The sequence below is a fragment of the Corvus hawaiiensis genome, assembly GCF_020740725.1.
Source record: "Corvus hawaiiensis isolate bCorHaw1 chromosome 34 unlocalized genomic scaffold, bCorHaw1.pri.cur SUPER_34d, whole genome shotgun sequence".
In the NCBI taxonomy this organism is placed as follows: Eukaryota; Metazoa; Chordata; class Aves; order Passeriformes; family Corvidae; genus Corvus; species Corvus hawaiiensis.
In genome coordinates, this window is record NW_025963258.1 from 50,934 (window position 1) to 73,916 (window position 22,983).

Genomic DNA, 22,983 nt, shown 5'->3' on the forward strand with positions numbered 1-22,983 from the left:
CAGGGGTGGCTTGCGGGGGGTCTGTAAGAGTGGAATGGGGTTCTGGGGTGTTGGGGCCCTTGATGTGACCCCTGGGGACACACACGGGGTTGAGCTGGGGGGGCTGCGGGTCCTGGCGTGACCCTGGGTGAGTCCTGGCTACGATTTGGGGGTGCTGGAGGTCTCGGGGTGTCCCTGGGAGAGGCGGGGAGGACACGGCCACGGCCTGGGGGCTCCATCCCCTGCTCCTGCTGATGTGAGGGGTTCACTGTCTGCCCCCAGCCGCCCCAGAATCCCCCCTATAGCCCATGGGCTCAGTCTGGGGGTCCTGTCTATACCCTGGGGGGGTCGTGGGTGCACAGGGGGGCTCCCAGTGACCCCCAGCCCCCCCCCAGGTACCGCTACACCCTGGACGAGCTGCCGGCCATGCTGCACAAGCTCAAGGTGCGCGCCGAGTCCTTCGACACCTGGGCCAACAAGGTGCGCATCGCCCTCGAGGTGGAGGACGGCCGCAAGCGCAGTGAGTGGGGGGTCCTGGGGGGGTTCAGTGGGGGTCTGGGGGCTCGGAGCCCGGCCCTGACCCCCCGGCTGTGCCCGGCCAGCGCTGGAGGAGCTGCGGGCGCTGGAGTCGGAGGCGCGGGAGCGCAAGTTCCCTGAGAACGAGCTGCTGCACCGGCTCAAGGGCTGCCTGGGCCAGGCCGAGCGCTGCGTGTCCGAGGCCCTGGGGCTCATCAGCTCCCAGGAGACCGGGTGAGTGTCCCCAGAGTGTCCCCCAGGGTCCCCGAGTGGCCCCAGCCTGTCCCCATGCTGGCTCCCTCGCCCTGTGTGTCCGTCCCGTCGCCTCAACCTGCTCGGTCTCGTGTCCCTCTTGCGTGCTTCTGTGACCTTGTCCTGTCCCCTGTGGGTCCTGGACACCTCCGTGTCCCCATCCTGTCCCTACGGACACTGGGCACTCCTGTGTGCCCATCCTGTCCCTATGGGTGCTGGACACTCCCTGTGTGCCCATCCTGTCCCTACGGACACTGGGCACTCCTGTGTGCCCATCCTGTCCCTACAGACACTGGACACTCCTGTGTGCCCATCTTGTCCTAAGGACACTGGGCACTCCTGTGTGCCCGTCCTGTCCCTACGGACACTGGACACTCCTGTGTCCCTGTCCTGTCCCTATGGACACTCCTGTGTGCCCATCCTGTCCCTATGGACACTCCTGTGTGCCCATCCTGTCCCTACGGACACTCCTGTGTCCCTGTCCTGTCCCTATGGGTGCTGGATACTCCTGTGTGCCCATCCTGTCCCTACAGACACTGGACACTCCTGTGTGCCCGTCCTGTCCCTACAGACACTGGACACTCCTGTGTGCCCGTCCTGTCCCTACGGACACTGGACACTCCTGTGTGCCCGTCCTGTCCCTATGGGTGCTGGACACTCCTGTGTGCCCGTCCTGTCCCTATGGGTGCTGGATACTCCTGTGTGCCCATCCTGTCCCTACAGACACTGGACACTCCTGTGTGCCCGTCCTGTCCCTAAGGACACTCCTGTGTGCCCGTCCTGTCCCTACGGACACTGGACACTCCTGTGTGCCCGTCCTGTCCCTATGGGTGCTGGACACTCCTGTGTCCCTGTCCTGTCCCTATGGGTGCTGGATACTCCTGTGTGCCCATCCTGTCCCTACAGACACTGGACACTCCTGTGTGCCCGTCCTGTCCCTAAGGACACTCCTGTGTGCCCATCCTGTCCCTACAGACACTGGGCACTCCTGTGTGCCCATCCTGTCCCTACAGACACTGGACACTCCTGTGTGCCCATCCTGTCCCTACAGACACTGGGCACTCCTGTGTGCCCATCCTGTCCCTACAGACACTGGACACTCCTGTATGCCCATCCTGTCCCTACAGACACTGGACACTCCTGTGTGCCCGTCCTGTCCCTACGGACACTGGACACTCCTGTGTGCCCGTCCTGTCCCTATGGGTGCTGGACACTCCTGTGTGCCCATCCTGTCCCTATGGGTGCTGGACACTCCTGTGTGCCCATCCTGTCCCTATGGGTGCTGGATACTCCTGTGTCCCTGTCCTGTCCCTAAGGACACTCCTGTGTGCCCATCCTGTCCCTACGGACACTGGACACTCCTGTGTGCCCGTCCTGTCCCTATGGGTGCTGGACACTCCTGTGTGCCCGTCCTGTCCCTATGGGTGCTGGACACTCCTGTGTGCCCATCCTGTCCCTATGGGTGCTGGATACTCCTGTGTCCCTGTCCTGTCCCTACGGACACTCCTGTGTGCCCATCCTGTCCCTAAGGACACTCCTGTGTGCCCGTCCTGTCCCTACAGACACTGGACACTCCTGTGTGCCCATCCTGTCCCTATGGGTGCTGGATACTCCTGTGTGCCCATCCTGTCCCTAAGGACACTCCTGTGTGCCCGTCCTGTCCCTACAGACACTGGACACTCCTGTGTGCCCGTCCTGTCCCTACGGACACTGGACACTCCTGTGTGCCCGTCCTGTCCCTACAGACACTGGACACTCCTGTGTGCCCGTCCTGTCCCTAAGGACACTCCTGTGTGCCCGTCCTGTCCCTACGGACACTGGACACTCCTGTGTGCCCGTCCTGTCCCTATGGGTGCTGGACACTCCTGTGTGCCCGTCCTGTCCCTAAGGACACTCCTGTGTGCCCGTCCTGTCCCTACAGACACTGGGCACTCCTGTGTGCCCGTCCTGTCCCTACAGACACTGGACACTCCTGTGTGGCCATCCTGTCCCTTGTGCATCCTGGACACCCCGATGTCTCTGTCCTGTCCCCATAGGCACTGGACACCTTCATGTCCCCATCCTGTTCCCTGTAGGGTTTCCATGTGCCCGTCCCATCCCCTCCACATCCCCCCCACGTTCCCTCCCCTCACTGTCCCCATGGTGCCCAGCAGTGCCCACTGTCCCCGTGTCCCCCCGGTGCCTGGCAGTACCCATTGTCCCCACTTCTCTGCAGTACCTGTCAGTGCCCATTGTCCCCACGTCCCCGTGGTGCCCGTCAGTGCTCGCTGTCCCCGCAGGGTCCCCCCACAGTGCCCAGCAGTGCCCGTTGTCCCCACTTCCCTGCAGTGCCCAGCAGTGCCCACTGTCCCCACGTCCCCCTGGTGCCCAGCAGTGCCCGCTGTCCCCGCAGGGTCCCCCTGGTGCCCGGCAGTGCCCATTGTCCCCGCAAGGTCCCCCTGGTGCCCGGCAGTGCCCCTTGTCCCCGCAGGGTCCCCCCCGGTGCCCAGCAGTGCCCATTGTCCCCGCAGGGTCCCCACAGTGCCCGGCAGTGCCCGTTGTCCCCACAGGGTCCCCACAGTGCCCAGCAATGCCCACTGTCCCCGCAGGGTCCCTGCGCCGGCGCTGACGGTGGAGGAGCTGCGGGCGTTCCTGGAGCAGATGAACCAACTGCCCTGTGTCATGCACCAGATCGGGGATGTGCAGGTGGGCCGGGGGTCCTGGGGCATCACAGGTGTGTCCCAGGGGTGTCCTGGGGTTGTCTCTGTGTGTCCCAGAGGTGTCCCACAGTGTCCCAGGGGTTTCACACGGTGTTCTGAGGTGTCCCACGGTGTCCTGGGGTTGTCCCTGTGTGTCCCAGGGGTGTCACACGGTGTCCCAGGGGTTTCACATGGTGTCCCAGGGGTGTCACATGATGTCCCAGGGGTGTCATATGGTGTTCTGAGGTGTCCCAGGGGTGTCACACGGCGTCCCAGGGCTGTCACACAGCATCCCAGGGCTGTCACACAGCATCCCAGGGGTGTCCCATGGTATCCCAGGGCTGTCCCTGCATGTCCCAGGGGTGTCCCCTGGTGTCTGGGGCTGTCCCTGACCCCGTGTCCCCCGCAGGCGCTGCTGGAGCGGGTGGAGGCGTTCCAGGCGGAGGCGCGGGCGGCTCTGGACGTGCCCCCCCCGGCCCCCGGGATGCTGCAGGAGCTGCTGGAGCGGGGGGCCCGGCTGGGCGTGGAGGTGCCCGAGGGCCGGCGGCTGGAGCGGCAGCTGGCCCAGGCCGCGTGGCTGGAGGAGGTGACGGCCACCCTGCGCTCCCCCCGCGCCCGCGTGCCCCTGCCCGTCATGCGTGGCCTCATCCAGGCCGGCCGCACCGTGGCCCCCAGCCCCGCCGTGGACGTGGCCATGGCCGAGCTGCAGGAGCTGCTGACCATTGCCCAGCGCTGGGAGGAGAAGGCCCAGATGTGCCTCGAGGCCAGGTCAGGGGGGAGACCCCTCCCCAGGGGATGATGGGGGGGCTGGGGGCTGCGCCTCAGAGGGGAGAGGCGGGGGGGCTGTGCCCTGTGTCCCCTGAGGGGAATAAGGGGCTGGGGGGGAAGGGCTGGAGACTGCGCCCCGTGTGCCCAGGAGGGGATAAAGGGGCTGGGGGTGACTCCATGGGGAGGGGGATAAAGGTTTGGGGTTCGGCCACTCCTCAGAGCTTCCTGCCCTGGGTTGGGGGTGTCAGGAGGGGTCTCTGGGGTGTCAGGGGGGTCTCGGGATGCCTGGCTCTGACACCCCCGCAGGCAGAAGCACCCCCCGGCCACGCTGGCTGCCATCATTAAGGAGGCCGAGAACATCCCAGCGCTGCTGCCCAACATCCAGGCCCTGAAGGAGGCCCTGGCCAAGGCCCGCGCCTGGATCGCCGATGTCGAGGAGATCCAGGTGGGCTCTGCACCCCCACGAGCACCCCGGGAGGCCTCGGACCCCCACGACCCCTGCACTGCACACCCCTGAGTGCCTGCGCTGTCCCCCTTGGACACCCCTGTGTCCTGTCCTGTCCCCCGTGGACACTGGACCCTCCTGTGTCTGCATCCTGTCCCCATGGACACTGGACACCCCTGTGTCTGCATCCTGTCCCCATGGACACTGGACACCCCCTGTGTCTGCATCCTGTCCCCGTGGACACTGGACACCCCTGTGTCCTGTCCTGTCCCCATGGACACTGGACACCCCTGTGTCTGCATCCTGTCCCCGTGGACACTGGACCCTCCTGTGTCCTGTCCTGTCCCCGTGGACACTGGACCCTCCTGTGTCTGCATCCTGTCCCCGTGGACACTGGACACCCCTGTGTTCTGTCCTGTCCCCATGGACACTGGACACCCCTGTGTCTGCATCCTGTCCCCGTGGACACTGGACACCCCTGTGTCTGCATCCTGTCCCCGTGGACACTGGACACCCCTGTGTCTGCATCCTGTCCCCATGGACACTGGACCCTCCTGTGTCTGCATCCTGTCCCCATGGACACTGGACACCCCTGTGTCCTGTCCTGTCCTGTCCCCATGGACACTGGACACCCCTGTGTCTGCATCCTGTCCCCATGGACACTGGACACCCCTGTGTCTGCATCCTGTCCCCGTGGACACTGGACCCTCCTGTGTCCTGTCCTGTCCCCGTGGACACTGGACCCTCCTGTGTCTGCATCCTGTCCCCATGGACACTGGACACCCCTGTGTCTGCATCCTGTCCCCGTGGACACTGGACACCCCTGTGTCCTGTCCTGTCCCCATGGACACTGGACACCCCTGTGTCTGCATCCTGTCCCCCGTGGACACTGGACCCTCCTGTGTCCTGTCCTGTCCCCGTGGACACTGGACCCTCCTGTGTCTGCATCCTGTCCCCGTGGACACTGGACACCCCTGTGTTCTGTCCTGTCCCCATGGACACTGGACACCCCTGTGTCTGCATCCTGTCCCCGTGGACACTGGACACCCCTGTGTCTGCATCCTGTCCCCATGGACACTGGACACCCCTGTGTCCTGTCCTGTCCTGTCCCCATGGACACTGGACACCCCTGTGTCTGCATCCTGTCCCCATGGACACTGGACACCCCTGTGTCCTGTCCTGTCCTGTCCCCATGGACACTGGACCCTCCTGTGTCTGCATCCTGTCCCCGTGGACACTGGACACCCCTGTGTCCTGTCCTGTCCTGTCCCCATGGACACTGGACACCCCTGTGTCCTGTCCTGTCCCCATGGACACTGGACACCCCTGTGTCCTGTCCTGTCCCCATGGACACTGGACACCCCTGTGTCTGCATCCTGTCCCCGTGGACACTGGACACCCCTGTGTCCTGTCCTGTCCCCATGGACACTGGACACCCCTGTGTCTGCATCCTGTCCCCATGGACACTGGACACCCCTGTGTCCTGTCCTGTCCTGTCCCCATGGACACTGGACACCCCTGTGTCTGCATCCTGTCCCCATGGACACTGGACACCCCTGTGTCCTGTCCTGTCCCCATGGACACTGGACACCCCTGTGTCCTGTCCTGTCCCCATGGACACTGGACACCCCTGTGTCTGCATCCTGTCCCCGTGGACACTGGACACCCCTGTGTCCTGTCCTGTCCCCATGGACACTGGACACCCCTGTGTCCTGTCCTGTCCCCGTGGACACTGGACCCTCCTGTGTCCTCTCCCTGTCCTCTATGGCAGCTGGGCACCCCTGTGTCCTTATCCTGTCCCCCTGGACGCCTCAATGTCCCTGTCCCCGTCCCCGTGCATCCTGGACACTACACATCCCTGTCGTGTCTCCATGGACCTCCCATCTGCTGCCTTGTCCCCATCCCATCCTGTCCCTGCCATGTCCTTGCCACATCCCTGCACCGTGACCCCATCCTGTCCTGCCTGTAATCCCCCCACTCCCACATCCCCATCCATCCCCACGTCCCTCTCTCATCCCATTCCTGTCCCCACCACTCCCCACATTCCCACGCCAGCCCTGGCTGACCCGTGTCCCCCCAGAACGGTGACCACTACCCGTGCCTGGATGACCTGGAGGGGCTGGTGGCCGTGGGCCGGGACCTGCCGGTGCGGCTGGAGGAGCTGCGGCAGCTCGAGGTGCAGGTGGGCACCGCGCACTCCTGGCGGGACAAGGCCTCCCGCACCTTCCTCAAGAAGAACTCCTGCTACACCCTGCTCGAGGTGGGTGTGGGGGGCTGGGGGGCACGGGGGGGTCCTGGCCGTGCCTTTTCTGTGGTCTTAGAATTAAGAGCTGGACGCGGCTAAGGGATAAAAGGGTTTTTACCTCGGTATTTATAGGGTTTTTCTGGTGTAAGAGTTTGTCGAGGTGGAGCGTGCCGAGGCGCACACGCACGGTGAATCCGTGTGCAGTTCTGCAGGCTTTGCAAGTCAGCACGTTTGACGAAGATTTTCTAATGAGAGGCTTAATGAAGGGCGCGATACCTTTAAATTTTAAAAGTATTTTCTTGCAGGTGGACTTTATTTTAGTTTACAGAACGCGTTTTAGGGAGAACCTTGGTTTCTCAAGGTAGCGTAAGGCGTTTAACTGTGAGGCCTTTAAGATGTTTGCTTTTGTGGCCCAGCAGAATACCAGCACTGTGCTCAGGTATCAGGCTTAAAGAGTTACGAGTACCTCCATTACCAATACCGAGAACACATAAAGCCGTACAAAAAGAAAAGGCAAAAAGCCCCGGTGGCGTCCCTGGCACGGCACTGAGCCCCCACTGTCCCCTCCCGCAGGTGCTGTGTCCCTGCGCCGACGCCGGCTCCGACAGCAGCAAGAGGCTCAAGTGGCGGCAGGAGCCGGGGCTGTACCGGCTGGACGCCGAGAGCTTGGGGCTGTCGGCACAGGACCTGCGGGACCCCGGCGCTGTGGTGAGCACACCCCAGCGGGACCCCCTGCTCCTGTCCCTGCTGCCCACGCCGAGATCGGGGTGTTTGGGGTGGGGGGCACCACATCCCCGCCAGTGCTGTCACCTCTCACGTTCCTGGTTATGCTCCCCTCAGTTCCTGTCTGCTCTCGCATTCCTCTTTGCCCCTACGTTGGGGTGTTCCAGGGTTTGGGGAAGGGGGCACCACATTTGCCCAGTTCCTGTCGCCTCTCACATTGCTGATTTTCTCCCTGCTCGAGGTCAGGGATTCAGGGGGTTGGGGATGGGGCACACCGTGGGACCCCCCATTCCTGGCACCTCTCACACCCCCCAGATCGTGGCGTTCGGGGATGGAGCACCCACAATTCCCCCTGTTCCTGTCACCTCTCGCCACCCTGCTCTCCCCCAGATCATGACATTCAAGGGTTTGGGGATGGGGCACACCCTGTGATTCCCCAAACCCTGTCACCTCTCGCATTCCTGATTTCCTCCCCATTCCAGATCATGGCATTCAAGGGTTTGAGGATGGAGCAGACCCTGTGACCCCCAGTCCCTGTCACCTCTCACCCCATGACCCCCAAACCCTGTCACCTCTCACCCCCTGTGACCCCCAGTCCCTGTCACCTCTCACCCCCTGTGACCCCAATCCCTGTCACCTCTTATCCCCTGTGACCCCAAATCCCTGTCACCTGCTGTCCCCCAAACTCTGTCACCTCTCACCCCCATGACCCCCAAACTCTCACCTGTCACCCCCTGCTGTCCCCAATCCCTGTCACCTCTCACCCCCTGTGACCCCCAATCCCTGTCACCTCTCATCCCCTGTGACCCCAAATCCCTGTCACCTGCTGTCCCCCAATCCCTGTCACCTCTCACCCCCTGCTGTCCCCCAATCCCTGTCACCTCTCACCCCCTGTGACCCCAAATCCCTGTCACCTCTCATCCCCTGTGACCCCAAATCCCTGTCACCTCTCATCCCCTGTGACCCCCAATCCCTGTCACCTCTCACCCCGTGACCCCAAATCCCTGTCACCTCTCATCCCCTGTGACCCCAAATCCCTGTCACCTCTCATCCCGTGACCCCCAATCCCTGTCACCTCTCACCCCGTGACCCCCAATCCCTGTCACCTCTCATCCCCTGTGACCCCAAATCCCTGTCACCTCTCATCCCCTGTGACCCCCAATCCCTGTCACCTCTCACCCTGTGCTGTCCCCCCCAGATCGTGGCGTTCAAGGAGGGTGAGCAGAAGGAGAAGGAGGGGATGCTGCGGCTCCGCCACGCCAACGCCCAGAAGGCCGCGCCGCCGCTGCCGGGCCCGGGGCCGCCGTCCTGCGTGTGCGGGCAGCCGGCGGGGCCGGGCATGCTGCAGTGCCAGCTCTGCCGGGACTGGTTCCACGGCTCCTGCGTGGCCTGGCCCCGCCTGGGCGCCCAGAAGCCGTCGCCGGCCTGGTGGGAGTGGGACGCCAAGTTCCTGTGCCCGCTGTGCCAGCGCTCGCGGCGGCCGCGCCTCGAGACCATCCTGGCGCTGCTGGTGGCCCTGCAGAAGCTGCCGGTGCGGCTGCCCGAGGGCGAGGCCCTGCAGTGCCTCACCGAGCGGGCCATCACCTGGCAGGACCGCGCGCGCCAGCTCCTGGCGTCCCCCGACGTGGCCGGGCCCCTGGAGCGCCTGGCGGCCCTGCGGCACCGGCTGCACGGGGACAGCGACGGCGCCCTGCGCGAGGCCAGCCGCAACGAGCAGACCAAGGTGCGGGGTTGGGGGGCTTAGGGGGGATTTAGGAAGGTTTTGGGGGCAATTTGGGGTGTCAGACCCCTGTGTGAGTGAGGCCAGCCTCAATGAGCAGACCGAGGTGTAGGTTTGGGGGGCTTAGGGGGGTTTTGGGGGCAATTTGGGGTGTCAGACCCCCGTGTGAGAGAGGCAAGATACGGGTTTTGGGGGTTTTATGGGGGATTTAGGAAGGTTTTGGGGGAAATTTGGGGTGTCAGACTCCTGCACGAGGCCAGCCTCAGCAGACCAAGGTACAGGATTGGGGGATGTTTGGGGGGTTTTATGGGGGTTTTGGGGTGTCAGCACGAGACCAGCCACAACGAGCAGGTGAGAACTGGAGGATTTGTTGAGAGTTTTGGGGGGATTTATGGGGGTTTTGGGGTGTCAGACCCCTGCGTGAGGCCAGGCGCAACGAGCAGAGACCAAGGTACAGGAATTCGGGGGGGTTTAGGGAGATTTGGGGTGTCAGACCCCTGCGCAGAGTGAGCTGCAACAAGCAGACCAAGGTGGAAGCGTCTGGGAGGCAGCGGAGAGGTGTGGGGCAGGTTTTGGGGCTCCAGCGAAGGTTTTGGCATTACGGGGGGTGGATTTGGGGGATTCTGGGGCTGGTTTTGGGGCTGGGGGAGGCTGAGCCCCCCAAAACACCTTCCCTGCTCCCCCCCAGGTGTCGGTGGAGAACGGGGATGCCCCCAGCCCGGAGAAGAACGGGCCCCTGCCCTCAGGTGAGCGGGGTTGGGGGGTTGGGGACCCGCTGGGATCCACCAGATCCCACCCGGGGGGATCCCATGGGAGCTCAGGGGGTGCTGGGGGGCCCTGTGGGTCTGTGGGGTTCCTTGGGGCCACCTGGGAGCCAGGGACCCCACACGAACCTGGCAGATCCTGTGGCACCCCTGTGATCCCCTTCGTACCCTGGGGGGTCCAGCCTGTCCCTGGGCCATGTTTGTGTCCCCCGGGTGACACCGTGTCCCCCCAGGGTTGTGGTGTCCCCAGGATATCCCAGTGTCCCCATGGCATCTCAGCGATGTCCCAGTGTCACCACGGTGTCCCCATGATGTGTCCCCACAGAGCTGGAGGCGCTGAGCTTCCCCTGTGTCCCCTGTCCCCACGGTGTCCCCACGGTGTCCCCACGGTGTCCCCGTGGTGTCCCCGCAGAGCTGGAGGCGCTGAGCTCCCCCTGTGTCCCTTGTCCCTGTGGTGTCCCCATGATGTCCCCGCAGAGCTGGAGGCGCTGAGCTCCCCGTGTCCCCTGTCCCCACGGTGTCCCCATGATGTCCCCGCAGAGCTGGAGGCGCTGAGCTTCCCCTGTGTCCCCTGTCCCCACGGTGTCCCCACGGTGTCCCCGTGGTGTCCCCGCAGAGCTGGAGGCGCTGAGCTCCCCGTGTCCCTTGTCCCTGTGGTGTCCCCATGATGTCCCCGCAGAGCTGGAGGCGCTGAGCTCCCCGTGTCCCCTGTCCCCACGGTGTCCCCGTGGTGTCCCCGCAGAGCTGGAGGCGCTGAGCTCCCCGTGTCCCCTGTCCCCACGGTGTCCCCGTGGTGTCCCCGCAGAGCTGGAGGCGCTGAGCTCCCCGTGTCCCCTGTCCCCACGGTGTCCCCGTGGTGTCCCCGCAGAGCTGGAGGCGCTGAGCTCCCCGTGTCCCCTGTCCCCACGGTGTCCCCGTGGTGTCCCCGCAGAGCTGGAGGCGCTGAGCTCCCCGTGTCCCCTGTCCCCACGGTGTCCCCGTGGTGTCCCCGCAGAGCTGGAGGCGCTGAGCTCCCCCTGTCCCCTCCTGTCCCTGTGGTGTCCCCACGATGTCCCCGTGGTGTCCCCGCAGAGCTGGAGGCGCTGAGCGCGGCGCTGCCGCGGCTGCAGGGGCCGGTGCTGGAGTTGTCCGAGGGGACGCGGCGGCCGCTGGAGGAGCTGATGATGGAGGGGGACCTGCTGGAGGTGACGCTGGACGAGGCCCAGAGCATCTGGCGGCTGCTGCAGGCCACGCGCCCGCCCCCCGCTGGCCCTGTTCCGCCTGCTGCTCGAGGTACAGCACCCCAAAACTGCCCTAGGGACCCCCAAAGCAGCCCCAGAGATCCCCAAAGCAGCCCCAGAGACCCCCAAAGCAGCCCCAGAGACCCCCAAAGCAGCCCCAGAACCCCCCAAAGCAGCCCCAGGGACCCCCAAACCAGCCCCAGAGACCCCCAAACCAGCCCCAGAACCCCCCAAAACTGCCCCAGAGATCCCCAAGCCAGCCCCAGGGACCCCCAAGCCAGCCCCAGGGACCCCCAAACCAGCCCCAGAACCCCCCAAACCAGCCCCAGAGACCTCCTAACCTACCCAGGGACACAGAGCCCTCCAAAACTGCCCTGGAGACCCCAAAACTGCCCCAGGGACCCCCAAACCTACCCAGGGACACAACCCCCCAAACCAACCCCAGAGACCCCAAAACTTTCCCTGGGGGCACAGAACCCCTCCTAAACTCTACCCAGAACCCCCCAAACCTCCCCAGGGACACAGAACCCCCAAATCCACCCCAGAACCCCCAGACCTTCCCTGGGAGTACAGAACCTTCCCAAAGCTTCCTCAGGCCCCCCCCCCCCAAACCACCCCAGAACTTCTCCAGAGCATTTCCAGGACCCTAAAACTTGGCCCAAACTCCTCCAGATGGCTCCAGACCCACCCCAAAACCCTCTAAGGCACCCCAGATTGTCCTCAGGGCTCCAAAACTTTCCCCAAGCACCCTGAGGAGCCCAGAACTGCCCCAAAGCATCTCCCTTGAGCCCCAGAACTGCCCCAACCTCTGCTGGACACCCCAAAACTGCCCCCAAATCATCTCTTAAAGCTCTTACTGACCCCCTCACATTCCCTCAGACACCCCAAGACCGGCCCCATGCAGCTCCTCTTCCCCTCTTCCTCAAGTTGGGGGTCCCCAGAATCCCCTCTGCTGACCCCAGAACACTCCCCGTGCCCTTCCTTTGCCCCTTTCCTGACCGAGTCCTCAGGGTGAGGGTCCCCCAAACCCCTCAGGAACCCCAAACGCCTCCTTACACCACTTCCCTCACCCTCTTCTAACTCCTCAAACCGCTCTGGGAACCCCAAACCTGCCCCGCCCTGGCAGTCCAGCCCCCCGTTCCCAGCTTTGGGGTCACTGATGGGGTGGGTGTCCCCCCTCCCCAGCTGGAGCAGGCGGAGCGTCGGGGGGCTCGCGCCCGTGGCCGGGACCCCGAAAAGCGCCGGAAGCGCCGGGCAGAGCGGGGGGACCTCCCCCCCCTGGCCAAGGAGGAGCTGGAGCCAAAGAGGAGTCGGGGGCCCGAGGGGGGCGACCCCCGGGACAGCCCCACACCCGGCCCCCAGGCCCCGGGGGTGAGTGTGGGGTACAGCCTGGGTCAGTGGGGGGATTGTGGGGTGAGACGTGTCCCAGGATGAGAATTGGGGAGTTTATGGGGTACGGGGCGGAGTTGTGGGGGGTACATGGGGGGATTATGGGGTGAGAGGGGGCCCAGGAGGAGAATTCGGGGGGCCCAGGAGCAGGGGGTAGAGAGAGGCTTGAGGGGGGTTATGGGGGGATTATGGGGTACAGGGGAGAGTTGTGGGGATTGAGGAGGTTACAGGGGGTACATGGTGGGATTATGAGGTGAGAGGGTGTCCCAGAATGAGAATTTGGGGGTTTGTTGAGTACAGGGGGGAGTTGTGGGGTTGAAGGGGAGTTACGGGGATACAGGGGGATCAAGGGGGTTTATTGGGGGGAGAATTGGGGGGGTTCATGGGGTACAGGGAGGAATGACAGGGTTGAAGGGGGTTTATGAAGATCATGGGGGGATTATGGGGTGAGAGGGGGGCCCTGGAGGAGAACTGGGGGGGCTTTATGGGGTACAGGGAGGAGTTAGGGGAGTCCATGGTGGGGTTATGGGGTGAGAGGGCTCCGGGAGGGGCACGGGAGGGTTCTGGGGTGCAGGGGAGAGGGTTTGGGGCAGGGAGCGCTGGGGTTATGGGGTGCAGGGGGGGGAGGGCTGCCCGTGTGGTTTGGGGCTGTCCCCCCAGCCCTGTCCCCCTGTGTCCCCCCAGGACTCGTGACGCGGAGCCCCCAGCTCGGATGGACGCGCCTGACGGCGGTGGGGATGGACTGGGGGGGCCACGCCGGGCCCCCTCCCCACCCTGGGGCCCCCCAAGCTCCCCGATCTGGGGGGGGGGGGGGGGGGGGCTCTCCCCTTGCCCCCTCGCCCCGCCCCCCCCCGCGATGTAATTATTTGAGTTGTTTCTTTTGTATCGTTCAGCCCCGGGGGGGGGTGGGCCACACACGGGTGGGGGTCCGGGGGTCCCCCCGCACCGGGGAGGGGGGGGCCCCAACCAGCACAGCAGGGCCAGCCCCCCCACCCCCCCCGCACCGGGTTTTTTATAGGATTGGGGGGGTGGGGGCGGGGGGGGGGGGGCGGATTTGGGGCCCCCCTGCCCCCCCCTCCCCCCGCTGACACTAACAAGTCTCAAGCTCTTTGTAGCGGGGCGGGGGCGGGGGGGCCTTATTTTATTGTATTATGTTTTTTTTTTATTATTATTAAACTTTGGAGGTTAAAGGGGGTCGGAGGTTATTGGGGGATGGGGTGATTTGGGGGGGGTCAGGGTGATTGAAGGGGTCAGGATTTTGGGGTGTTCAGGGGTCCAGGGGAGTGTCAGGATTTGGGGAGGGGGGGGGGCTTCAGGGTTACTGTGAGGGGTTGGGATTTTGGGGGATTTGGAGTTCCTGGGGAGGGGGTCGAGGATGATTTTGGGGAAGTCGGGATTACTCAGCAGGGGTGTTGGGGATTTTGGGGGTGTCGGGGTTATGGGGGGATTCTGGATTTTGGGAGGGTCAGGGTTTTGGGGGGTTGGAGTTATGGGGAGGGTTCGGGATTTTGGGAGTTCAGGGTTTTTGGGGGTTTGGGATTTTGGGAGGTTTGGGGATTTTGGGGAGGGGTCAGGGTTATGGGGGGATTTTGGGCGTCCAGGATTTTGTGGAGTTCAGAGGTTTTGGGGGGTTTGGGATTTTGGGGAGTTCAGAGGTTTTGGGGGGGTTTGGGATTTTGGGGAGTTCAGAGGTTTTGGGGTTTTGGGGGGGGTTCGGGATTTTGGGGAGCTCAGAGGTTTTGGGGGGGGTTGGAATTTTGTGGAGTTCAGAGGTTTTGGGGGGGTTCGAGATTTTGGGGAGCTCAGAGGTTTTGGGGGGGTTTTGGGATTTTGTGGAGTTCAGAGGTTTTGGGGGGGTTCGAGGTTTTGGGGAGCTCAGAGGTTTTGGGGGGGGTTGGGATTTTGGGGGGATTCGGGATTTTGGGCGTTCGGGATTTTGGGGGTTCGCCCCCCCCGGACTCCCCGCGCAGCCACGGGGGGGCGCTCGCCCTGCGCGCGGAGCCGCCTCCCCATTGGCCGCCGGCTCCACCAATGGGCGCGGGGGGGGGGGCGGGGCCTGGGCGGGCGCGGGGGGGGGGGGGGGCGGGGCCTGGGCGGGCGCGGGAACCTCCGCTCGGAGCCCCGGAGCGAGTCCTGGTCCTGAGGCAAAAACCACCCCCCCGTGAGGTAAAATTTACCTCTCCTGAGGTAAAAACCCACTTGTCTGAGGTAAAACCTTCCCCACTTAGGTAAAACACCCCCTTTCCGGAGGTAAAATTCCCCGTTCTAAGATGTGACATGTTCTTTCATGAGATAAAACCCACTTCTGTGAGGTAAAATTTACCTTCCTGAGGTAAAAATCCACTTTTCTCAGGTAAAATGCCCCTTTCATTAAAAGAGCAATGTTTTTTCATGAGGTAAAGGCCTCTTTAAGTGAGTCAAGTTTTACATTTCTGAGGCAAAATCTGCCTCCCCGAGGTGAAAAGTTCTTTCCTGTGGTACAACTGTCTTTCATGAGGTAAAACATATCCCTTGCTTGAGGTAAACCCCTCATTTATGAGGTAGAATTCACCTTTCCTGAGGTAAAAACCCCCTTGCTAAGGTAAAATCCTTCCTGAAGTGAAAAACACTTCCATGAGATAAAACTTTCTTCAGTGAGTGAGGTAAAGTCCCACTTTCCTGAGAGGAGAGATGCTTTTTCCTAAGGTAAAACCCTCTTCTGTGAGGTAAAAGTTATTTTTTCTGAGGTAAAACACCCCTTCCCTGAGGTAAAATCCCTCTTTCTGGGGTGCAAAATGTTCTTTCATGAGGTAAAACCCTCTTTTGTGAGGCAAAATTTACCTTTCCTTAGATAAAAAACCCTTTCCTGAGGTGAAGTTCCTCTCCTTGAGGTGAAAAATGCTCTTTCTTGCAGTAAAACCCTCTTTCATGAGGTAAATTTTACTCTTCCTGAAATAAAACATTCACCCACCTCTTTAGATAAAAGTCTCTGAGGTAAAATTCATCTTTCCTGAGGTAAAATCCCCATTTCTGAGGTGAAAATTCCTCTTTGTCAGGGAAACAAATGCCTCCTTTGTAATGTAAAGTTTCTCTTTTCTGAGGTGACAAAATCCTTTTTCCTGATGTAAAATCCTCTTTTTTTTTCCAGTTTACCTCCTTTTTGGGTGTAAATCTCCCTTTTCCTGAGACAAAACTCCTTTTGTGAGGGAAAACACCTCATTTTCCTGGAGTAAAAACTTCCTTCTTTTTTAGGCAAAACCTTTTTTTTTTTTTTTCCTAAAGGACTTTTTGTTTTTGAGGTAATTATCCCTTTTCAAGAGGGAATATTCATTTTTGAAAAACAAGTCACCGTTCCCAGGAGGTAAATGTCTCTTTTCCTGAGGTAAAACTCTCTTTTTTTGAGGGGGAAACCCCCCCTTTTTTTTTTTTCTTCCCTTTTTTGAGTAAAAACTTCCTTTTTGAGAAGAAACATCCTTTCCTCTTAAGAAATGTTCCTTTTCCTGAAATAAAAACCTCCTTTTTGAGGACATTCCCCCCCCCCCCCCCCCCGATGTGAATATCCCTTTTCTAGGGGAAAAACCGCATCTTTTAAAGAAAATCCTTTCCCCCCCTTTTTAATTTTTCCTTTCTTTGAAGGAAAAATCCTTTTTTGTAGGGAAGCATGGTTGGTTGTTTTGGTTTGTTTTCCTTGAGGGCAACCCTCTCTTTATTGAGTAAAAACTTTCCTTTTTTTGAGGTAAAATCCCTTTTCCTGAGGAAAACCCTCTGAGCAGCAGCCCCTCTTTGAGGCAAATAACCTTTTTCTAGAGGAAAACACCTCCTTTATAAACCCTTTTTTGACATAACCCCCTCATTTTTCTAAATTGAGGCAAAACCCGTCCTTTTTTTTTTTTTTTTGAGTGAAAACGTCCTTTTTGAGGAAAAAGTTACTGGCTTGGGGCTATGTGTGGTTTTGGGGTGGGTTTTTTAAGGAAAAAACTATTTGAGGTAAATATCCCTTTTCCTGAGGAAAAACCTCATTTTCTGATGATTCTTCCCCCACCAAGGCATATCTCTGTCCCAGACAGAAAAAAAATTCCTTTTTTTGAGGTAAATCCCTTCCTTTTTTGAGGAACCCTTCCTTTCTCTGAGCTAAAACTCACCTTTTTTTGAGGGAAATGTTTTTTGGTGGTTTTTTTTTTTTTTTTTTTTAGGGAAACACTGTTTGGTTCTTTTGAAGGAAAACACGCTTCTTGGTTTTGAGAAAAAACTTTCTTTTTTTTGAGGTAAATACCCCTTTTCCTGAGGGAACAAAATACCCTTTTTCAGGAAAAACCCCCTCCCTGAGGCAAATACCCCTTCTGTGAGGAAAAAAGTAAAAACCTTTTTGATAGAAATCCCTTTTTTTCCTGAGGTAACATCGCCCCCACACGGTCTGGTGTCGGTGCCGGGTTCTAGAGCCAGCCCGCCCGGACCGGCTGGGCCGGGTTCTAGACTCCGCCCGCCCAGCCCCGCGGTGCTGGTGCCGGGTTCTAGACTCTGCCCGCCCGGACCGGCTGGGCCGGGTTCTAGACTCTGCCCGCCCAACCCCACGGTGCTGGTGCCGGGTTCTAGACTCCGCCAGCCCGGCCCCGCGGTGCGGGTTCTAGACTCCGCCAGCCCGGCCCCGCGGTGCGGGTTCTAGACTCCGCCAGCCCGGCCCCGCGGTGCCGCGTTCTAGACTCCACCAGCCCAGCCCCACGGTGCTGGTGCCGGGTTCTAGACTCCGCCAGCCCGGCCCCGCGGTGCGGGTTCTAGACTCTGCCCGCCCGCCCCCGCGGTGCCGCGTTCTAGACTCCGCCCGCCCAGCCCCGCGGTGCCGCGTTCTAGACTCCACCAGCCCAGCCCCACGGTGCTGGTGCCGGGTTCTAGACCCCGCCGGCCCAGCCCATCTCATCCGCCAGCTCCTCCTCTGCCGGCGGCCGCAGCGGCTCCTCGTCGCTGTAGACGGCGGGCGCGGGCGGGGCGCGGCGCCGAGTGAGCAGGTCGGCAGCCGCGCTCTCCATCTCGTCCATCGTCATGTCGCACGCGTCCGCGATCTCGCGCTTGGCCACGGCCACGAACTTGGGGTCGCGGGCGAATAGCCCGAGCCCCTCCGAGATCAGCACCTGGGGAAGGGGGCGAGGGGGACGCGCTGGCACCGGCACCGGGGGTGTGCCTGTGTCCCCTTCCTTACTGCCTCCACCAGGCTCTCGCCCAAGCCGTGGGGTGTCCCCCTTACGTGTTCCCCCCTCACTCACTGCCTCCACCAGGCTGTGAGCCAAGCCGTGTCACCCCACGTCCCCCTTCACTCACAGCCTCCACCGGGCTGTGAGGTCTCTGTCCCATATCCCCAGCGTCTCCCCCCCGTGCCCCACCTTGCACTCACTGCCTCCACGAGGCTGTCAGCTGAGCCGTGTCCCCCCATGTTCCCTCCATGTCCCTCCTCACTGCCTCCACCAGGCTGTCCCCCGAGCCGTGTCACCCCGTGTCCCCCCCATGTCCCCCACTCACGGCCTCCACCAGGCTGTCGGCCGAGCCTCGGGCCAGGGCATCGTGGGGCCCGCAGGGCCGCAGGCGCAGCGGCGCGGGGGGGAACCAGCGGTTGAGGGGGGGCAGGCTGCCCCCCGCGCCCCCCGCCGGAGCCCCCTCCACCAGGATGAGCGGCGCGTACAGAACGTGCCCGCGGGCCGGGGCCGCCCAGGCGTGCGAGGAGCCCCCCAGGCGCCAGGTCTCGGAGCTGCCGTAGCCCTGGGGGCGGGAGGGGTCAGTGCGGGGTGACACTGTGACAGTGTCCCCCCCCCGTCTGCCTCCCCCACCTCCAGCAGTACCTGCGGCCGCGCCGGGCCGGGCGGGCCCGACGGGTTGTAGGTGCCCGGGATGGGCTCGTCCTCGCAGCTGCCCTGGCGCCGCAGGCACTGGATGGTGAACGAGGGCTTCCGGCCTGCGGGACAGCGGGCAGGGTCAGCCCCCGGCCACGGGCCCTCCGGGAAACCGGGCAGGGTCACCCACCCTGGCCAGGGACCCTCTGGGCTACTGGGGGCACCGGGCAGGGTCAACTCCCCCGTCCCGGGACGCTCGGGCAGATGGAGTCCCGGCTCCGGAGACGCTCCAGGGCACCGGGCAGAGTCGCCCCCTCAGCCAAGGACCCTCCGGGGCACCGGGCAGGGACCCTGCGGGCTATCGGGAGGCACAAGGCAGAGCCACCCCCGGCTCTAGGGACCCTCTGGGGCACCTGGGGGAACAGGGAGCGGTCACCCCCACCTATCAGGGACCTTCCTGGGCTACCGGGGAACCATCCCGGGCTACGGAGGGGGCTCGGTCAGCGCTGCTGGGTGCGACCACGGAGGGTCTCACTGGCGACCCCACCCCTCCTCTGCCCCCCGCCCCGCCGTACCCGCGGGGGTGGGGGGCAGGAGCCGGCGCCGTTTCAGTTGTTGCCCCTCGCGGGCGCCGCTGCCGAAGGCGAAGTGTCGGGGGGGCAGCGGCAGCGATCCCCCCCGGGGCAGCTCCGCCGCCCAGCGCGGGGGTCCCGGTGGCCTGGGGAGATCAAGGCGGGTCAGTCGGAGGCTGGGAACATCCCCTGGAACGCGTCCCAGCGCGGAGGGACCCAGCGGCCTGTGGAGGGAGCGGGGGGGCAGGGGGTGACAGGAACACCCCCCCCTCCCGGAACAGGTTCGCCAGTGCCCCCTCCCCAGTTACACGCACACCCCCCGCCTTTCCGGGGTCCCGGCAGCCTCGCACGGGGACAGCGTCAGGGCCTGACGGGACCCCCCCTCCCCAGCTGCCGGGACCCCCTCCAGATGGGGTTCCTCCCCAGGGGCTCGGGGGTCGCGGTACCTGTCCCCGGCCCAGCGGTGTCGGGGCGGTGCCGAGCTCTCCAGGTCCTCGTCGTGGCTGACGTCCCCCGGCTCCCCTCCCGGCTCCTCCACGTCCTCGGCGGGGGCTTCCTCGTCCTGGTCCCCGCCCTCGGAGCGCCGCCTGGGCACAGGGCCATGGGCACCCCCCGTCCTCCCCGGGGAGCCCCCGCCCCGTGCCGGGGTGTCCCCAGCCCCCCCGTACCTGCCGCCGGGACGGGGGCCTCCCCCGTGGGAGGGGGGCGCGGGGTCCTCCCCCTCGGTGGGGGCGGGGCTGGAGGCGGGGGGCGGCTCCGCGAGCAGGGGGGAGCCGGGGGCGGAGCCGTAGAGCGTCTCGGGGGCCTGCGGAGAGAGGCGGGGTCGGTGGGCGCGGCCACGGCACAGGTGGGGACAGCCGGTGTGGCTTTGGGGCAGGTGTGACCGCTGGGCGCGGCCATGGGACAGGTGTGGCTATTTGGTGTGGGTTTGGGGCAGGTGTGACCAGTGGGCGTGGCCATGGGACAGGTGTGGCTATTTGGTGTGGCTTTGGGGCAGGTGTGACCAGTGGGCGTGGCCATGGGACAGGTGTGGCTATTTGGTGTGGCTTTGGGGCAGGTGTGACCGCTGGGCGCGGCCATGGGACAGGTGTGGCTATTTGGTGTGGGTTTGGGGCAGGTGTGACCAGTGGGCGTGGCCATGGGACAGGTGTGGCTATTTGGTGTGGATTTGGGGCAGGTGTGACCAGTGGGTACGACCATGGGACAGGTGTGGCTATTTGGTGTGGATTTTGGCCATGGGTGGGCGCGGCCATGGGTCAGGTGTGGCCATGGGTCAGGTGTGGCCATGGGTCAGGTGTGGCCGCTGGCGTGGCCAGGGTGGGCGAGGCTCACGGCGTAGGTGAGTGGCTCCTCCGAAGGGGCGTCCCCGCCCTCATCCCCCTCCAGGTCACTCAGTGCCCGGCGCATCTCAGGGCCCAGCGCCTGCAGCGTCTGCAGCCCGGCCTGGGGGGACACAGGGGGTCAGGGGGGTCACCTGGTGACACCTGGGACCCCCAGCCCCGCCCCGGGCAGGGGTCGCACCTGCAGCGCACACTCGTTGCTGGGGCCCGCGCTGGCGCCCAGCATCCCCCGCTCCTTCCGCCGCCGGAACTTGCGGAAATAGTCCTGGATCAGGAAGGTGGCGTAGAACTTCCCGACGGTCACCTCCTCCTCTGGGGAACACGGACGGTCAGGGGGCAGCTGGGGGTCCGAGGGGACAGGGAAGGGGACACGGCCCTCACGTACCCTCGGGCGGGGGGATGACCTCGTCCAGCAGCTTCGGCTTTGTCCTCTTCCAGATCTTCTTGACCACAGCACGAAGCTCCTTGTTGGCCACATCCAGGTTCCCTGCAGGGAGGGGACATGGCAGGGGGACACACAGCCATTGTCACGCCCTGCTGTCCCCTGGGCCCCCCCAGACCCTCCCAGCTCCCAACCTTCTGTCTTGATCTTGAGGGAGGTGCGGACCAGAGCGAAGAGCGTCGCATTGAAGGTGACGGTCCCGTCCGAGTTGAGGGGCATGTTCATGGCCACCAGGCGCTGGGCAGGAGACAGGAGGGGGATGAATCTGGGTGGCTCCAAACCCAGATACGGGACCGCCCCAAACCCCCCCGGAACCCCCCAGACCTTGCAGGCCACGCGGTGTGGGCAGAGCTTCCCAAAGCCCAGTGGGGGCTGGATCCGGCGCAGCAGCGTCACCACGTCCAGGTGCTTGATGCGGCCCCTGGGGGGGGGTCAGGGGGTCACGGGTGGTCCGGACACCCGGCCCCCTCGGCTGGGGACAAGGGGACAGTTACACACTTGGCGGCGGGGGTCGTACTCAGACCACACGCGCTTGAACTCGTCCAGGTGGTGCGGGCCCAGGATGGACCAGTCACGCGTCAGGTAATCGAAGTTGTCCATGATCACAGCCACGAACAGGTTGATGATCTGGGGGGGTCAAGGGGAGTCAGATGCCCCAGGGACTCCTGAGGGGTGTGGGGCAGGGCCGTGGGGCTGTGGAGCAGAGGACTATGGGGCAAGGGTGTGGGACAGGGCTGGGCTGTGGGGCAGGGTTGAGCTGTGGGGCTGTGGGGCAGGGCTGTGGGGCAGGGCCCCGTGTCTCACCAGGAAGGCGCAGAGCATGAAGAAGCTGATGAAGTAGGCGATGGCGAAGTTGCTGCCGCAGGTGAACTCCTCCCCCGGGCCTGCGTCCGACTCAGGGTCACAGCGCTTGCCCGGCAGGCTGGCCAGCATGATCTCCTGCCATGCCTCCCCCGTGGCACACCTGTACCCCACGGGACATGCCTGTACCCCTGGGGCACACCTGTACCCCCTGTGACACACCTGTACCCCCATGGCACACCTGTACCCCTGGGACACACCTGTACCCCCATGGCACACCTGTACCCCTGGGACACACCTGTACCCCTGGGGCACACCTGTACCCCCTGTGACACACCTGTACCCTCCCACAGGACAGCTGTACCCCTGTGACACACCTGTACCCCTGTGACACACCTGTACCCCCATGGCACACCTGTACCCCTGGGACACACCTGTACCCCCATGGCACACCTGTACCCCTGGGGCATACCTGTACCCCCTGTGACACACCTGTACCCCTGTGACACACCTGTACCCCCATGGCACACCTGTACCCCTGGGACACACCTGTACCCCCATGGCACACCTGTACCCCTGGGGCATACCTGTACCCCTGGGGCATACCTGTACCCCCATGGCACACCTGTACCCCTGGGGCATACCTGTACCCCTGGGACACACCTGTACCCCCATGGCACACCTGTACCCCCTGTGACACACCTGTACCCTCCCACAGGACAGCTGTACCCCTGTAACACACCTGTACCCCCATGGCACACCTGTACCCCTGGGGCACACCTGTTATCCCCCTTCATGATTCACTGAGAGGAAGCTCCCAAGTCCCACGGGAAGCCCAGAGCCCCCCCAGGACCGCCCCGGCCCCCCCAGGCCCCCCGGCCCCACCTGAAGAGCAGCAGCACGGCTTGGGGGAAGGTCTGAAAGTTGTTGTTGCGGTTGATCTGAGTCCCGTCCTGCAGCGCCACCTTCCCGAAGGTCTGGGGGGGCAGGGGGGCCTGGGTGGCCGGGAGCTTACAGAACACCCCCCCCACGCCCCTCACACCCCCCCAAGCCCCTCACCTCCCCCTGGCCTGGGGGGCTCCCCGGGGCCCTCACCTGCATCCCGATGACGGCGTAGATGAAGAAGATCATGGCGATGAGCAGGGCGACGTAGGGCAGGGCCTGGGGACAGAGCGGGGGTGAGGGGGTGCTGTCCCCCCCATGCCCCCTCTCCCCTGTGTCCCCCACCGTGTCCCCCCCATCCTACCTGGAAGGACTTGACGAAGGTCCAGAGCAGCGTGCGGATGCCCTCGCCCTTGGACAGCAGCTTCACCAACCGCATCACGCGGAAG

At 63.4% G+C, this 22,983-nt stretch overlaps 2 protein-coding genes across 4 annotated transcripts in view; one reads left to right on the plus strand and one right to left on the minus strand.

The window, feature by feature from the left end:
* The window catches only part of LOC125320757 (lysine-specific demethylase 5C-like), a 30,178-nt gene extending 16,707 nt beyond the window's left edge, over positions 1 to 13,471 (plus strand). Inside the window, 13 exon segments of the mRNA XM_048293159.1 lie at positions 375 to 499; positions 582 to 729; positions 3,336 to 3,432; positions 3,835 to 4,193; positions 4,500 to 4,638; positions 6,719 to 6,898; positions 7,457 to 7,591; positions 8,805 to 9,329; positions 10,015 to 10,072; positions 11,162 to 11,328; positions 11,330 to 11,362; positions 12,496 to 12,681; positions 13,384 to 13,471. Of these exon segments, the coding sequence (XP_048149116.1) occupies positions 375 to 499; positions 582 to 729; positions 3,336 to 3,432; positions 3,835 to 4,193; positions 4,500 to 4,638; positions 6,719 to 6,898; positions 7,457 to 7,591; positions 8,805 to 9,329; positions 10,015 to 10,072; positions 11,162 to 11,328; positions 11,330 to 11,362; positions 12,496 to 12,681; positions 13,384 to 13,392 (2,161 nt within the window). The 3' untranslated portion in view covers positions 13,393 to 13,471.
* A 3,938-nt stretch (positions 13,472 to 17,409) lies between these two features.
* CACNA1F (calcium voltage-gated channel subunit alpha1 F) overlaps positions 17,410 to 22,983 on the minus strand; it is a 24,107-nt gene continuing 18,533 nt past the window's right edge. Inside the window, exons 33-48 of one of the 3 annotated variants that reach the window (XM_048293161.1) lie at positions 22,899 to 22,983; positions 22,748 to 22,813; positions 22,538 to 22,629; positions 21,656 to 21,815; positions 21,348 to 21,478; positions 21,176 to 21,272; positions 20,986 to 21,088; positions 20,795 to 20,896; positions 20,591 to 20,721; positions 20,402 to 20,512; positions 19,738 to 19,874; positions 19,516 to 19,656; positions 19,073 to 19,215; positions 18,507 to 18,619; positions 18,190 to 18,426; positions 17,410 to 17,804 (exon numbers count right to left, since the gene is read on the minus strand). In XM_048293161.1, the coding sequence (XP_048149118.1) occupies positions 17,565 to 17,804; positions 18,190 to 18,426; positions 18,507 to 18,619; positions 19,073 to 19,215; positions 19,516 to 19,656; positions 19,738 to 19,874; positions 20,402 to 20,512; positions 20,591 to 20,721; positions 20,795 to 20,896; positions 20,986 to 21,088; positions 21,176 to 21,272; positions 21,348 to 21,478; positions 21,656 to 21,815; positions 22,538 to 22,629; positions 22,748 to 22,813; positions 22,899 to 22,983 (2,089 nt within the window). In that variant the 3' untranslated portion in view covers positions 17,410 to 17,564. Of the gene's footprint in view, positions 17,805 to 18,189; positions 18,427 to 18,506; positions 18,620 to 19,072; positions 19,216 to 19,515; positions 19,657 to 19,737; positions 19,875 to 20,388; positions 20,513 to 20,590; positions 20,722 to 20,794; positions 20,897 to 20,985; positions 21,089 to 21,175; positions 21,273 to 21,347; positions 21,479 to 21,655; positions 21,816 to 22,537; positions 22,630 to 22,747; positions 22,814 to 22,898 lie in introns of those variants that run through there. The other 2 variants (XR_007201276.1, XM_048293160.1) reach the window with 2 other exon arrangements.